Below are 16,481 nucleotides of genomic sequence, written 5' to 3' on the forward strand. Positions count from 1 at the left end.
TATATCACAAACAGCAAAGGTCCCAGTACAGAGCCCTGCGGAACACCACTAGTCACAGATCTCCAACCGGAAAAAGACCCTTCCACTGCTACCCTCTGTCTTCTATGGCTAAGCCAGTTCTCCACCCATCTAGCTAGCTCACCTTTGATCCCGTAAGATGTAACCTTTTGCACCAGCCTGCCATAAGGGACCTTGTCAAACGCTTTACTAAAATCCATATAGACGACATCCACGGCCCTTTCCTCGTCAATTGTTTTTGTCACCTCCTCAAAAAACTCAACCAAATTTGTGAGGCATGACCTCCTTCTGTCCTGTATGATTCTATGGTATCTGGAACAATTATAATATGAAAAGGCCAGAAAGTGTTGATGCAAAGAAGTAAATTTTTTATATATTTATTTTTAGTACAAGGACTTTATGTACTCGAGTAATGCATTCTAATATGAGCAAAGGAAGATAATGCTATTAAAGATACATGGTTAGGGCAATAATTTCGCCATATTTATTGACCTTGCAAGCATTATTTGAAGACCTGAAACTTTTAAAAGCTTAAATTAACTTTCAATACTCAAACAAATAAAAGCAAATAAGTCTACTCACCCTCTGCAATGCCAGGATGGCATCTTCAGTCTTCTCCTTCTTACTATACATTTTTGCTAGAAGCATTAAATATCGTGCATCGTCCATCAAAACTTGAAGGTCACTTACTGTAAAAGATTGAAGATCTAAAATACGATATGAAAATATTTTTTGTTCTTTTATAAATCACACTAACAAAGGCAGTGTCTGTTTTCTAAATTTTACTCAACATTGTTTATCCCCTTTCCCTTCATGCCCTTTTCCTTTCACTATCTTTTTAGGCAGTTGTCTTGCAAACAAGCTGTCTTGAAGATTTCTAGCTTTGTGCCATCCAGCAATAAATTATGAAAAAGATGTCATGAACACAACAGGTTTTATTCACTTATTAGTTATTACAGCCCAATTGTGAATCTAGCATTTTAGCTAAATTATGGGATAGCTTTTCGATTTGCCACCTGGGTATAAAAATCAGTATTACAAATCAACTTCCTGTTATAGAAACGGCATGATCTTCATCTTCATTTAAAAATGGGGCAGTTTCTGTAACATGTAGCCAATATACAATGCTATACTCCCAAGGTAAAAATAAAAATAATTCATAAATGTTTCTGATTTTCAATTGTATTTTCACGATATTTAAAAACAACCCAATCTTTAAACCACCAATCTAAAGCAACTAAAATTTTTTAATAAACAAATATTGTAGATATAGCACAATGTGGTTGTCCTGCCTGTGTAAACAAAGGGTTATTTTTGTAACATATTAAAAGTAATTTTTTATGTGCCACTTATGAAGTTAGATATATTGAAATCATTTCCCTTTGTTACTGAAGTTGATTAATAAAAGCGAACAAATTCACCCTTTATAATAAAAATCATACCATAATCATGTTCTAATGACTGCAGTACAACCTTCTCTGCCTTCTCATACTGTTGAAGCTTAAGCAGGAGCTCAGCTAAGTCATAACGAAGGAAATTCTGCTGACCAGTCTTCACTGCTGCTTCATAATAATTAATTGCCTTTGAGGACACATTAAGAAAAGAATTAAAGAAATACATCCACTTTTCATGACCACCAGACATCCTTACAGTCAATGGAGTACTTTTGAAATGCAGTCACTGTTGTATTGTAGGAAATGAGGCAGCTAACTTGTGCACAGCAAAGTGATAAGGACCAGATAATCTATTTGTGATGTTCATTTAGGGGTAAATGTGGGCAAGGACATTTGGTGAAAACTCCCGTTCTTCTTCGAAATAGTGCTACAGAATATTTTACAACCACGCCTCAGTTAAATGTCTCATCCAAAAGATAGCGCCTCTGCAGTGCAGCACTCCCTCAGGACTATCCTGGAGTATCATCCTTGAGTTTTGTACTTAAGCACAGGTATGGGATTGAACTCAGAACCTTGTGACTCAGGGGTAAGAATGCTATCCATCGAGTCATGGTTGTCATAAACAATCCAAAATATCTTTGACTTTTTTATTCATTCACAGGATGTGGGCATCACAGACTGGACCAGCATTTATTGCCCATTCCAAACTGGCCACATTTCAGAGAGCATTTGAGAGTCAACCACATTGTTGTGGATCTGGGGTCGCATGTAGGGCAGACCAAGTAAGGACGGCAGATTTCCTTCACTAAAAGGGCATGAGTGAACCAAATGGGTTTTGCGACAATCAACAGTGGTTTCATGGTCATCATTAGACTTCTAATTCCAGACTTTAAAAAAATTTTTTAATTCAAATTTCACCACCTGCCACAATGGGATTTGAACCTGGGTACCCAGATCTTGCTCTGGGTCTCTGAATTACTAGTCTAGTGACAATATCACTTATGCCACCACATTCCCTAACACTGAAAGCCTTATTGTAGCAACAAATTGTGTGTATTATTACACCCCATCCCCACTAGTTTTCTCCCCTTGGGAATGAAGACCTAACGCATGCTAGTCTCGGATTTTCACGTTAAAAGAAGCCCACAAGCATTTTACACATTAGTAGCTTAGAAAATATGTGCTTATGGGCTATTCAATTGTGCAGACACCATAATTAAATTCTATCCATCTTTCCTCCAATACCCACATGCATTTATTGCGGGACTCATTAGGTTTCAACCACGAGCAGTTCCTTCTTGTGTTGCGACAACCTCGCTCACCACTGTTTCATTCAGGCTGACTCAAGAGGTGATTATCTTCAAGATGCATAGTTCTGGTAATAGAGGGCATCCTAGATGTTTGGAATGCCTCTCGGTAGTCAGTTAACAGAATTTGCTTGGCTGTATCCCCACTTCTACATAAGGCTTTGCAGCAGCCAACAACAGTAGGGAAGTGGCTGAGTCATAGCTAAGTAGGCTAGGTTTTGCAGACTCCTGATGGGAGGGATTCCTCTAGGTCATTAGACAACTCATATGCCTTCTGTGGATGCATATCTGTGGACTGACCAATCTGCAAAATAGCAGCAATCTGGATCTGGACTAAGGAGAAAGCAAGAAGCTTCCCCTTGACATGAGTGCCTTTTTTGCTGTCTACTGGATAATGAAGACCACTGGTCTTGCTTTGTCCATTCTACTCTTGATGTAACTTGTCTCCTTGTGATAGGTGGAACAAAACCAGCAAGCAAGTACAGATTGTCCAGTTAAATAGGTTTCAGGCAGGCAGGCAGTCAGTCATAGCTCTGCAAGCTACATTTGAGGACAGGAACCAACCTTGAATGGGGAGCACATCCCAGACTGACCAAGCAAACAAAGCTCTTTTTTCCCCCTCCCTAGCCCCAGAGTATGGAGACAAACTGCAGCACCTTTAGTGTGACCTGAACTGAGATCAGGGCAAAACAGAGATTAAATCTGAATTATTCTGCTATCTTTATAGTTTGTGCGGATCATAGTATAATTTTAACTGCTGAATCATTTAGGGAGATCAGATAATTATTTGTCTTTTAAAAACTAATTTATAATTATCTGATTTCCACACCACTATAAACAGCAGTCAATAAATGAACATTCATTCAATAAGAATTTGATCAGGAGGCAATTTACTATTCCATACAATTTACATCAACTGTCTATTAGGAACAGAATAATTATAAGCAGCATAGCTTACAATAGGGATTCCATCAGGAAGTTTCTGGTCTAATACAGAAAAACGTCTGATAACCGACCTTTGTGTAATTATGTGTTTTAATAAGAGCTTTTCCAATCTTGCTAGCCAAAGTTCCATCTCTTGGATTTTTCTTTAGAGCTTGTTCATATACATCAATGGCTTTTTCAGGCTGGAATGGAATAGAAAGTATCTGTTTCACAGCATTATACTTCCTATTAAAAGACAATTAAATTTGTAATAGAATGTTAAATTAAACTATGTTGGATGTGTGCTAGATTATCTACTTGGATAAATTGGTAGACATTAACCTACCCTCAGATTCTGCACACATTTCATTAACTTTCAAATAAACTCTCCTAGGAGTACTTAACCTCTCATGTACTCTGTGGAGCTGCAAATATCTCTGCATAATAGCAAGCATGGCACTAAAATTAAGAAAAAAACTACAATTTCGAGTTCATCTCTTTGGTCTGAATATGGGAGACAAAAAAGACACGACAACACCACCTATCTTGATAAATTTAGATTATCAGCTTCCACTATTAATGCTGTCATAGGAACTTAAAACGAAAAGTTGATAGCAAATATACAGACCTGTACGCATGATGGTGCCATCTGCTGAAAATAACACTTATAGTCATCAACTGAACATGGACAACACCAATAGAAATTTAGTTGTAAAAATAAGACATTTTTCACCTCTTGAATATTCATGTAGGCATCACCTAACAAAAGATAGGTGTGAGGTCCAGGAAGTTTGTCAACCAAGTCTCTATAAACAAAAGATAAAATCATACTTAAATGATAGCTCTATCAAATTCAGTCTAACTTAATTTACCTTCATTTTTATACTGTGTAAATCCAACATAGAGGTAATATTTCTCAGATGAAATTTTATGAGTATCAGACAATCTCTCATGACATTGTACAAGGGACAATTCCAATGCAATATTCAAATCAAGTAGGGGTAGAGGGTGGGAAGCCAGGTACAAATATTGAGAAGGAGAGAGAAGGAAAGAGAAAACGTGTGATAGGGAAAAAGTTGGGGTGAAGAAAGAACTATGGTATTCGCTGAAATAAAAACAAAGTACTGTGGATGCTGGAAATCTGAAACTCAGCAGGCCTGGCAGTATCTGTGGAGAGAGAAACAGAGTTAATGTTTTGGGTGGGATTCTCCAGCCGTTCACACCAACGGGATTCTCCTGCCTCGCTGCAGTGAAAGGAGATTTGGCTGAGTGCCAAATTCTCTGCCCTCTCCTTGCAGGGTGTGAAAGGCCAGAGAATTATGTCCCTTTAGTCTGTATGACGTCTTCACAACTGAAGAGGGATAGAATTGTAATGAATTATACAGTTAGAGAGGGGGTGAAGGAGGTGGGGCAGAATAGAAGATCAGAGATAGACTGGAGTTAACGAGAGTTTGACAAAGATGCCATGGGCACCAGACAAAGACAATAGTGGCATTCAGGATGAAAGAAGTTCTAATAGTGGAATAAAGGTTAGATGGGAGAACGTGTTAAAAGGAGAATAAAGGTCTGTGCTCAGTGAGAAAAAAAACTGATAAATAAGTAACATGGCTCTCTGGGGTGGGGGGGCATTGCAGGGGCAGTGGTGTTTGCATTGAGACAAACCAAGGAAACAAAAATGGTGGTGGTGGTGATGTGTGTGTGTGTGTGTGAGAGAGAGAGAGACAAGATAGAGTGGAAAATTCAGTCTGGGCCCTCTTCCACAACTATTTCTCTGTTGCAACGATGACTATAACAGTGTCACTTTATGCCTGGACCTGGAAAAATTTATCAATTTTCCTTCCAAGTTCCACGCCTCTCTCACCTTCATATGGTCTACTTCCCTTCCTTTCCTTGACTTCCCTGTCTCCATTTCTGGTGATAGACAGACCACCAATATTCATTACAAACCCACCGACTACCTCGACTATAGCTCCTCACACCCTGCTCCCTGTAAGGACTCCATCCGATTCTCCCAGTTTCTCCACCTCCACTGCATCTATTCTGACGATGCTACCTTCAGAAACAGTGCTTCTGATATGCCTCAACCAAGTTTCCCCACTGGACGATGTTTCCCCACACTGACAGGGCACTCAACGATATCCGACCCATCTCCCGCACCTCAGTTCTCACCCCTTCCCCTCGCTCTCAGAACCATGACAGGGTCCCTCTTGTGCTCACTTTTCACCCCACCGGCCTCCACATTCAAATGGTCATCCTCTGCCATTTAACATAAAAACATAGAAGATAGGAGTAGGAGGAGGCCATTTGGCCCTTCGAGCCTGCTCCGCCATTCATTACGATCATGGCTGATCGTCCAACTCAGTAGTCTAATCCTGCTTTCTCCCCATAACCTTTGATCCCATTCACCCCAAGTGCTATTTCCAGCTGCCTCTTGAATACATTCAATGTTTTGGCATCAACTACTTCCTGTAGTAATGAATTCCACAGGCTCACCACTCTTTGGGTGAAGAAATGTCTCCTCACCCCTGTCCTAAAAGGTTTACCCTGAGTCCTCAGACTGTGACCCCTGGTTCTGGACTCACCCACCAACTGCCAACTCGTGCATTAAACATATCTTCCCCTTAACCTTTCGTCGGCATTCCGCAGGGACCAAACCCTCTGATTGCCCTGGTTCACTCCTCCATTGCCCCACCCTTCATCTCTTTCCCACAGCACCTTCACATGCAATTGCAGAAGGTGCTACATTTGCCCTTTTCCTCCTCCAACCTCACTGTCCAAGGGCCCAAATGGTGAAGTAGCATTTCACTTGTACCTCCTTCGGTTTAGTCTACTGCATTTGCTGCTTCCAATGCAGTCTCGTCTTCATTGGGGAGACTAAATGCAAATTGGGTGATTGCTTTACGGTCGGCAAGCATGACGCCAATCTTCCTGTTACTTGCCATTTCAACTCAGCATCTTTCTGTCATGCCTACATGTCTGTCCTTGGCCTGTTGCAATGCTCCAGTGATGCCCAACGCAAACTGGAGGAATAACACCTTAAAGGCACATTGCAGTCTTCTGGACTCAACATTGTGTTCAACAATTTTAGACTGTGAATTTCCCTCCATCTTGACTCCTCACACCCTGCCCCCCCCTTTCGTTTCCTTGGTTTTCCCATGCAAACACACTCCAGTGTAGCCATCTGTCACTTGTTTTCAGTTTAGCTTTCACTCAGCACTGATCTTTGGTCTCCTATTAACACATTTTTCTATCTTACCTTTACACGACTGTAAGCACTGCTTTACTCCTTGATGCTGCCATTAACAATCCCTTTGACTTGTGTCCATAACATTATTGTCAATCTTTCCTTAGCTTTGACCTATCCCTGACATTCTATTCTGCCTCACCTCCTCCATCCCCTCCCAAACTATATAATTCATTACATTTCCAACCCTCTGCAATTCTGAAGAAATCATACAGACTCAAAATATCAACTCTGTTTCTTTTCTGATCTACTGAGTTTATCCAGCATTTTTTGTTTTTATTATAGTGTTCAATGTTTGGTTTTCCTGCACAATGGGCAAAGGTCAGTCATAAGACTTCCCTGACATATGTGAAGAGAGCAAAAGCTGAGGGGGTCTTAAGTGATTCCTTGTCAGGCAAGGAAGATTGGGAGTTTAGTTAGAGTGGCTCTACTTCTCTGCTTAGTAAGAGCCACTACTTCTAACTTTTAACTGCCAATACGGGCAACTGCAGTGGGGCTGCCACATAACCAGATGACCTCAGTGCAATTGACGTCACTTTCAGTGTTACTTACAAATGAACTACCAAAAGGATGTTGAAGCAATTTTTAACTTTTAATTTATTGTAGATAAATAAGGAAGATGTTGCATGATCCAAAAAAAAAAGCCTGTCACCTGTAGCAGCTTGCATATAACTGCTTATCTTTCCTCTGGTTTAGGTATATGGCAGCCATCTTCTCTTTTGCCTGAATGAAATAAGGTTGTTCAGGTGTGACATTTCGAAGCATACTTAGTGCCAACTCGATATCCCCACGTACAACAGCAAGGTCTGCATTGGCAATTGTAACACGTAACTCTTCAGGGGTACCTGAGAATTCATTAATGGCATCTTGCATCACTTTGGCAGCTTCATGCTATAGAAAAACAAAAGTTTTTCTAGTGTTACAGGAAAATCATCATATATTACATACATGTTGGTGAAATAGCTGTATGCAAAATACATGTTATGCATAAGATGTAGGATCTCATTATAATCTATGCTGTTTTATGTAAATGTGAAGCTTGTGAAATATATATTTTTTTAAATAACAAAGGCTAGTTTTATCAATATTCCAGTACCCATGAGACCAATTTTACCAAAGCAGAAATTACAAGTAGGTGAAATATAAATAATAGTTGCATTATAAGATGTGCGTTTATAAATCACTATTCATGTTGAAATGCATTTCCTATAACAACTTATAGTAGCTTTTAACATAATGAAACACATTAAGGCAGGTCACAGGACACTGAGCCACATAAGAAGATATTAAGCCAGATGACCAAAAGCTTGATCGAAGAGGTATGTTTTAAGGAATGTCTTACAGGGGGGAAAGGTTTCTGGAAGGTAGGTTCTAAGCAAATGAAGCCATAGCCACCAATAGTGGAGCAACTAAAATTGGGCTGCTCAGAAGGGCAGGATTACATGAGCGTAGATATCTCAGAGGGTTGTGGAGCTGGAGGAGCTTACAGAGATAGGGAGAAGTGAGGCCATGGAGGGATTTGAAACAGTGATGAGAATGTTAAGATCAAGGAGTTGCTTGACCAGGGTAAATGTGAGTCGGGGGGAGGGGGGTATCAACTAGGGGTGTTATGGAATAGTAAAGTCTGGAGGTAACAAAGGCATGAATAAAAGGGATGAAACATAACTTCTTGCATTACCTGTTCTCCATTCATACGGTGAGCATCTGCTAGTTCCAGAAAAACTGAAACGCGATCAGTTGCACTAAATTCAATTTTTTTGCTTTTTGATTTGGATGCACTTCCAGTTTTCCTCATTGAAGGTAAACCTGCAGCTATCTTCAAGGTCTTAATGGCTTCCTGTACATCACCCATTTTCTTCTGAGTTTGAGCTCTAATCAAATGATACAGGGGATGTTCACGAACCTGAAATTAGAAAACCATTAAAATAAGAGGAACACAATCAAGGCTTTCCTGTTTTCAGGTTATTATGCTACTGCTAAAACTCAGACCATGTGTACCTACTGAAAAAGTATTTCATGGACCTTTTTTTCATTCATTCATATGGTATGAGCATTGCTGGTAAGGCCAGCATTCATTGCCCATCCCAATTCCCCATTATTTGGACCACCATCACCAGAAGAACCACAGCAGTCGAAGAAGGAAGGTGTAACACTATTTCCTTAGGACAATGGAACAAATGTAGCTTTGTCAATGTGAATGACAGTGGTGGGCTGAAAGGACCAAAAGTCTTATTCTGTGTGAAACGGTTACAATTACATTCCAAAAACATATAAATAAAACAAAATATGAAAGCAATAAGTTGCAGTTACTAAAACAGAGATAAGAAAGTCAAGCTTAGTCAGTCTTTTTCATTGGAGTTTGCAAGGTTAATGGCTTTCCTAAATCTGATTTATGATGCAGCATCTCACTAACTGGAGAATGAAAGAGGCTAGACAACAGTGCCTCACGGAGGGCAGTTTGAATGTGGAATTCTCCATCACATAACATTGTGAAGAAAAATCCATAAAACGTTCGATAATAATTGTCTGAAAAAGATGAACATTAAGCAGGATTTTGGGGTGGGCCTTCAACATCAGGATCAATTCGGGATAACAACATTGCACAGTGTGGGGAACAGTCATCTAGCAATGATAATCCCCCAATTGATAAGACAGTGGCCAGAGGGTAGGCTCAACATCCAATTCAGGACAATATGTGGGCTCTTGAAGCTGGAGACCTGTCAGCATAAGAAAAGCAGCAGGTTATCTTTTCAGGTAAAAGAGAGAGTGGGGGGTGCATCAAAATGAAAGAACCCGATCTTCAACTTCTAAAAAATTAAATAAAAAGACTCATCAGCCACGTCACCACTGTGGAGGGAGAAAAGGTCAAGCTGGTGGGGAAGGCCTCAAATGCAACTTGGAGTATTGCCCCCTCCCCAGTCTGACACTGGAAGGTAGCTGGCCTACTCACCGATGCCTCAGGGAACCTGGTGCCCAAATATAAAATTCCAGTCAGCCTTTGACAATTCAAATTAAATGGCCTTTAATACTTATTAATTGGCTACCTGCAGATTGTGGATAAGTTGTTGGCCTCTGCCCACACCTTCCCATCTCCTATAAAATGGTCCGGGGACAGGATAGTGCTGGCAAACCAGCATGCTGGCCGGCAGTACAAATTTCAGCACCCAGACACCTGAAAGCTCCCCACTGTAGGCTTAAGATCCTGTCCATTAAGTAGATTTGGCTAGCAGCAGAATGGCTCTTCAAATTTAAATGGCAAGAGACCAATTCAATAAATCATATAGGCTTCGGCGCTGCTTTTCAAACCAAATTTATCATCTTTACCTTCCCCTAATTTTAATCAGTATGATCGCATAGCACTATAGTATGCCTCTGAGGTTTGCACAGCAGATTGCGCAGTATGGATGGAGAGGCAGCCTGGAAAAATCAAATGACTTTCAGGCCAGAAAATCATTTTGGATCAAGGAGACAGCCCTGTGACGGTCAATGGTCCTGTCATGATGGAGTAAACTGTCATATTGAATGAGTGGAAAATTTAGCTCATAGAATTTAGTAAAAATACAGTAAAATTTAGTAACATAAAGAGATTGACTCTACATTAATTTTAACGTGCGTGTTGTGTGTTAGGAATAAAGGAAGACTGAATTGAAAACAAAAAATTAAATTTAAACTAAAAATCTGCACTGGTACTATCTAAATTTAAAAATATTATAAGCATTATTTAGTAAACTCTATATCAAATTTACCTCAAAATTATAACTCAAACACAATTCCAGAGAGTGTGAGCAGAGCTTAAAATTTTCTTGGGACAGGTAAACCTGAGCCATCAGGAGGTGAGCATCTGCATATGAAGGATTCTGTTCTAAGCAATGTTGCAGATTGTTTTGGGCAGCATCAACATCACCTTTTAAATGAGAAAAAACAACAAAAGTGAAAATTTTAATCCAGCTCATGCTGTAATATTTTAGTACTAGGTAAAACTATTGTGCAAGTAATTCCAGAATTTTCTTTTACAAATAGTTGTTCGGTCAGACAGAGCTTGAGTATTGCTGAAAAAGGATACTTGTTGCCTAGTTTGAAAGTCAACTAAGCTTGGCAGTTAATTGTCAAGTCATCTGTTAACTGATGCATTCTCCATGGCAACACATCTACCAATCAGAGTTCACTTGTCAACCAATCACCCTCTTCCCTTGCAATATAATATTCTCTTTACACTTAGTATTCTTGTGAATTGTCCTGATGAGTTAAGACAAAAAGCTTTGACAATTGCCTTCTTTCAGCAATACTGAAATTTATCTTTTGTCATAACTATTTCTGAAAGACTACCTCCCACTTAGAACAAAGAACAAAGAAAATTACAGCACAGGAACAGGCCCTTCGGCCCTCCAATCCTGCACCGACTACGCTGCCCGACTTAACTAAACCCCCCTACCCTTCCGGGGACCATATCCCTCTATTCCCATCCTATTCATGTACTTGTCAAGCCACCCCTTAAAAGTCACTACCGTATCCACTTCCACTAACTCCCTCGGCAACGAGTTCCAGGCACCCACTACTCTACTTTACACACTACTCTCTGTGTAAAAAATCTGCCTCGTACATCTCCTTTAAACCTTGCCCCTAGCACCTTAAACCTATGCCCCCTAGTAATTGACTCTTCCACCCTGGGAAAAAGCTTCCGAGTATCCACTCTGTCCATGCCTCTCATAATTTTGTAGACTTCTATCAGGTCTCCCCTCAACCTCCGTTGCTCCAGTGAGAACAAACCAAGTTTCTCCAACCTCTCCTCATACCAGGCAACATCCTGGTAAATCTTCCAGAGCTTCCACATCCTTCAGGTAGGGTGGTGACCAGAATTGAACACTATATTCCAAATGCGGCCAAACTAAGGTTCTATAAAGCTGCAACATGACTTGCCAATTTTTAAACTCAATACCCCGGCCGATGAAGGTAAGCATGCCGCATGCCTTCTTGACTACCTTCTCCACCTGCATTGCCACTTTCAGTGACCTGTGTACCTGTACACCCAGATCCCTTTGCCTACCAATACTCTTAAGGGTTCTGCCATTTACTGTATATTTCCTATCTGCATTAGACCTTCCAAAATGCATTACCTCACATTTGTCCGGATTAAACTCCATCTGCCATCTCTCCGCCCAAGTCTCCAACTGATCTATATCCTGCTGTATCCTCTGATGGTCCTCATCGCTGTCTGTAAATCCACCAACCTTTGTGTCATCCGCAAACTTACTAATCATTAATTTGCCATTAAATGCCAAAATGCTTTCATTTTGTGTGGAACATTTTTCTCTAGTTATTTTTAATTACAAGGAACGGTAATACTCTCAATATGCTGTAAATGTGCAGATATTTATACCAAACAAGATATCTATGTCTTCATATCTCACCATTCTGTCAATCCAGTGTTATTTATATAGATTTAAAAATATAGACCTGTGCAATTTCATGATTTTGAAAAACATTATTGACCTCACAATGAAGAGGCCGCATGAAACGGTAAAGTAACCAATTTGTCTCCCCCCAAACAAACTAAAAAGGTTCTGTTGCATTATAAATAAAGCCTGTACATTTTTAAGTAACATGACAATATAAATACCTGCTAAGTATTTAACTCTGGCCATTAGAAAGGCAGCTTCCAATAGTCCTGGCACTGTTTTCACAACAGTATCCAGCACTGAAGCACAATGTTTCAGTAATGGAGACAGAGGCTGACCAGGAGCTCCAGGCTGAAAGAAAATTAGATTGTCATGTCTAGAAAAACCTGTAAAGTCCAATGTTTCTCACTAAAATGTACAAAACAAATGCAAACCAGGGACACTTAAGTACTGAAATTTCTGAGTAATTTTCAAAATATGCAGTTTCTACCTTTTTATAGATGCTGCCTAACCTGCTGAATGGTACCAGTATTTTCTGCTTTTATTTCAGATTTCCAACATTTACCTATTTTGCTTTTGTTTTACTGAAACTCAGTACTTGCTTGGAAATTAAATTCCAATGGATTCCCATGATGCACTACTTCAGTGCATGTTTACACATTTTGTTTAGAATTTAATATTTTATGCTGTTAGCAATATTCAAAATACTTAGCCTTACTGTGTTGATATTCAGCACTTTAGCATTACTTGCTCTGATTGAAGACTCAAGAAAAAAAAAGTTAAAAAAACATTGAATTTCTAGGGAATGCAAAAAAAAGCTTCGAAATCTGTATAAGTAAAGCTTCTGTTCTAGTGTACCTGCAATAGAAACTATACATCCATCTATCTATTTCAATACCATAGCACAGAAATGGTAATTCCGTTAAAACAAAGTGACTGAATGGACAGTAGTTTCTCCCTAGAATGGTGTTTTATACTCAATTTCATGGGCACATATGGCACATGACAGATAAGGATGTATTTGCCTCCAGTGTTCTTCAATTACCCATTAACATTGAGTTAACTCTTAACAAAAAGTTAAAACCGTTTGGTGACTTTTACCTTTTTCTGACTCCATTTTTTCATATTCATTCATGGGACATAGGCATTGCTGACTGGCCAGCATTTATTGCCCATCTCTAATTGACCTTGAACTGAGTGACTTGCCAGGCCATTTCAGAGGGCAGCTGAGAGTCAACCACATTGCTGTGGCTCTGGAATCACATGTAGGCCAGACCAGGTAAGGATGGTAGATTTCCTTCCCTGAAGGACATGAGTGAACGAGATGGGTTTTTCCGACAATCGACAATGGTTTCATGGTCATCAATGGATTCTTAATTCCAGATAATTTTTATTGAATTCAATATTGAATCTGCTGTGGCAGGATTTAAACTCGGGTCCCCAGAACATTAGCTGAGTTTCTGGATTAATAATCGAGCGATAGTACCATTCGGCCATCACCTTCCCACTATTTATCAAAGTCCTTGTATTTCTAATCTGAATAAATCATTAGCAGAGTTGCCTGTCAACACAGACTGCATTTCAACTTGTTGGCAACAATTTAAAGTCATACCAGTTTCCAACGGCCATAGTTCTTTGTAAAAAATACATTTCCATTAGTTTCTTGTCAATTTTCAAACAATTATAAAGACCTATTTCAAAAACATGCTTGAATAACAGCTGCTTTCATCAGTTAAAAATAATATTGGCTCAGATTTTGTGCTCTGCAGTTCAGCATTGGTGCTCACTGCTGACCTATCTAGTAATCTCTGTGGCATGGATTTCCCTTTTGCCAACATCAGTTTGAATTTGGCACCAAGGGATCTCCAGATTTCTAGCAACAGGGATGTCATCAAGCAGGGTAAGCAACCAATCACACTGAAGTATTCGCACAGTGAATGCAGCAAACCAGGAAGTAAAATGCACTGATATCCTTAATGTTACCAAAAGTGAAATACACACAAACTTTAAATGAAACACATTTTAAAAATTCAGATTTCTTTTCATCATAAAAAAATTGGCATTTCACAAGGAGAAAATTAGTTTCCCGGGGTCAGAGGAGTTTTCAGCAGTAATTATGAACCAACTATTATAAACCGAGTTACACCTTATTCAAAAAGGTGTGATTTTTTAAAGGGTTTTTACAATGAAACCAAAAGTATAAGTTAGTTCATTGATTCCTATTTGATTGCACTCTGGGAGAATTCAACAGCCCCTACATGGGAAAGGGCAGAATCACTGACAATAAATTCTAGACTTCTAACTTTATATGCACAGACTCTCGAAGTTGCTGTCAGCTTCAAAGGAGTAGCAAGTAATGGCGAACATTGATAGCTTTCCCGTCATTACTACTGCAACATTTGCACCAAGGCATTAAGTATTTAACCATTTATAAAATTACAAAGCAGAATTAGTAAAGAAAACAACACCGGCAATCTTAATGCTTTTAAGTTTTAGATCCAAAAATGCAGTCTTACAAAACAGGCATTTTTCATGTTTCTGGGATATTTCCGTAAACATTAATTTAACATTGAACTTTTACCTGTGTGGGACAGAAGGCAAGATATTCACGAATAATTTCTAACAGAAAGTCAGGATTTAATTTCTCATAGTAGTGAACTCCCAGGGGTAGGCCTTGCAATGTGGAGAAATGAGTGTCAACAGCATCATTTAGCAAATGAATTACTTCATCCTGCGCCTTATGTTTCTTTACTGCTAAAACTGCACGCAAGAAAGACAGTTCCTGCAAAAAAGATGTTAAAAGTAATTTAATTTTCTTTTTCCGTTTGAACAATCTTTTCTTCTTAGACATGAGGTATTCTGATTAATAATACTTAAATTTCAGATTCAAAGTGGATGTTACTGATTTTAAAATGGTGGCGATTCAGCATGCATGATTTGTACACATTTCTACACATCACATACAGTTCCACTGGGACTGCAATGGGTGCAGCTAGCTTAATTTGAAAATGATGTCATAATTTAGACAGCACACATTTCTTGTCTTTATGTGTGCTTCGTGTGCAGTTCTCTAAGCAAGACTGAGCAAATTAAAGTTAATTTGAAGAGTTCCTTTGCGCCAATTATTGTTGTGTAGTCTCTTCCCAACACCTACCCTACAATAGTTGCAAAAGCCTAACAATGGATTTTCCCTTGCAGTTTTATCAAGAAAGAGAAGGACCATCAAGGGAAGGCCAGGCTGCACATTTACTAGAATCTACCGGCAGAGATACTGTAGATGTCAGCATATAAATATGCTGACATCTACAGTAGCCTCCAAAAAAACAGGACTTGTATGCCGAGCATAAAATCAAACCACTAGCGTGGGCATAGGTGATCGCCATCTTTGTCATTCACCATGTGAGGTCACAACATGGCCCATATTGTCTGCTTGATCCCTTGCACTCAGTACCAGTAAGTAAAACATCCATTTGTGGGGTGAAAAATTGAGGCTGATTACTGAGAAACTTACTGATATTATTGGTAAAGAAATAGTAATGGAGAAATTAATGGGACTTCAAATTGACAAATCTCTTCACCCCAGGTTTTTAAAAAATGGTAGCTACAGAAACAGTGGATACACTGGTTTGGGTCATCCAGAATTCCATAGATCCATAGAACCATAGAAAATTACAGCTCAGAAACAGGCCTTTTGGCCCTTCTTGTCTGTGCCGAACCATTTTTTGCCTAGTCCCACTGACCTGCACTTGGACCATATCCCTCCACAACCCTCTCATCCATGAACCCGTCCAAGTTTTTCTTAAATGTTAAAAGCATTTACCACTTTATCCGGCAGCTCATTCCACATTCCCACCACTCTCTGCGTGAAGAAGCCCCCCCTAATATTCCCTTTAAACTTTTCTCCTTTCACCCTTAACCCATGCCCTCTGGTCTTTTTCTCCCCTAGCTTCAGCGGAAAAAGCCTGCTTGCATTCACTCTATCTATACCCATCAAAATCTTATACACCTCTATCAAATCTCCCCTCAATCTTCTACACTCCAGGGAATAAAGTCCCAACCTATTCAATCTCTCTCTGTAACTCAGCTTCTCAAGTCCCGGCAACATCCTTGTGAACCTTCTCTGCACTCTTTCAACCTTATTTACATCCTTCCTGTAACTAGGTGACCAAAACTGTACACAATACTCTAAATTCGGCCT

The 16,481-nt window shown here is 39.5% G+C and overlaps 1 protein-coding gene across 3 annotated transcripts in view; it reads right to left on the minus strand.

Annotated features, from left to right (window-relative positions):
• The window catches only part of ttc21b (tetratricopeptide repeat domain 21B), a 79,130-nt gene that overhangs the window by 20,443 nt on the left and 42,206 nt on the right, over window positions 1-16,481 (minus strand). The window contains exons 11-20 of one of the 3 annotated variants that reach the window (XM_078228221.1): window positions 14,865-15,065; window positions 12,505-12,634; window positions 10,634-10,791; window positions 8,566-8,790; window positions 7,540-7,778; window positions 4,377-4,449; window positions 4,272-4,295; window positions 3,736-3,846; window positions 1,461-1,599; window positions 601-725 (exon numbers count right to left, since the gene is read on the minus strand). In XM_078228221.1, coding sequence (XP_078084347.1) covers window positions 601-725; window positions 1,461-1,599; window positions 3,736-3,846; window positions 4,272-4,295; window positions 4,377-4,449; window positions 7,540-7,778; window positions 8,566-8,790; window positions 10,634-10,791; window positions 12,505-12,634; window positions 14,865-15,065 — 1,425 coding nt within the window. The remainder of the gene's footprint in view (window positions 1-600; window positions 726-1,460; window positions 1,600-3,735; window positions 3,847-4,271; window positions 4,296-4,376; window positions 4,450-7,539; window positions 7,779-8,565; window positions 8,791-10,633; window positions 10,792-12,504; window positions 12,635-14,864; window positions 15,066-16,481) is intronic. The other 2 variants (XM_078228223.1, XM_078228222.1) reach the window with 2 other exon arrangements.

Source organism: Mustelus asterias, chromosome 14 (genome assembly GCF_964213995.1).
Source record: "Mustelus asterias chromosome 14, sMusAst1.hap1.1, whole genome shotgun sequence".
NCBI classification, from domain to species: Eukaryota; Metazoa; Chordata; class Chondrichthyes; order Carcharhiniformes; family Triakidae; genus Mustelus; species Mustelus asterias.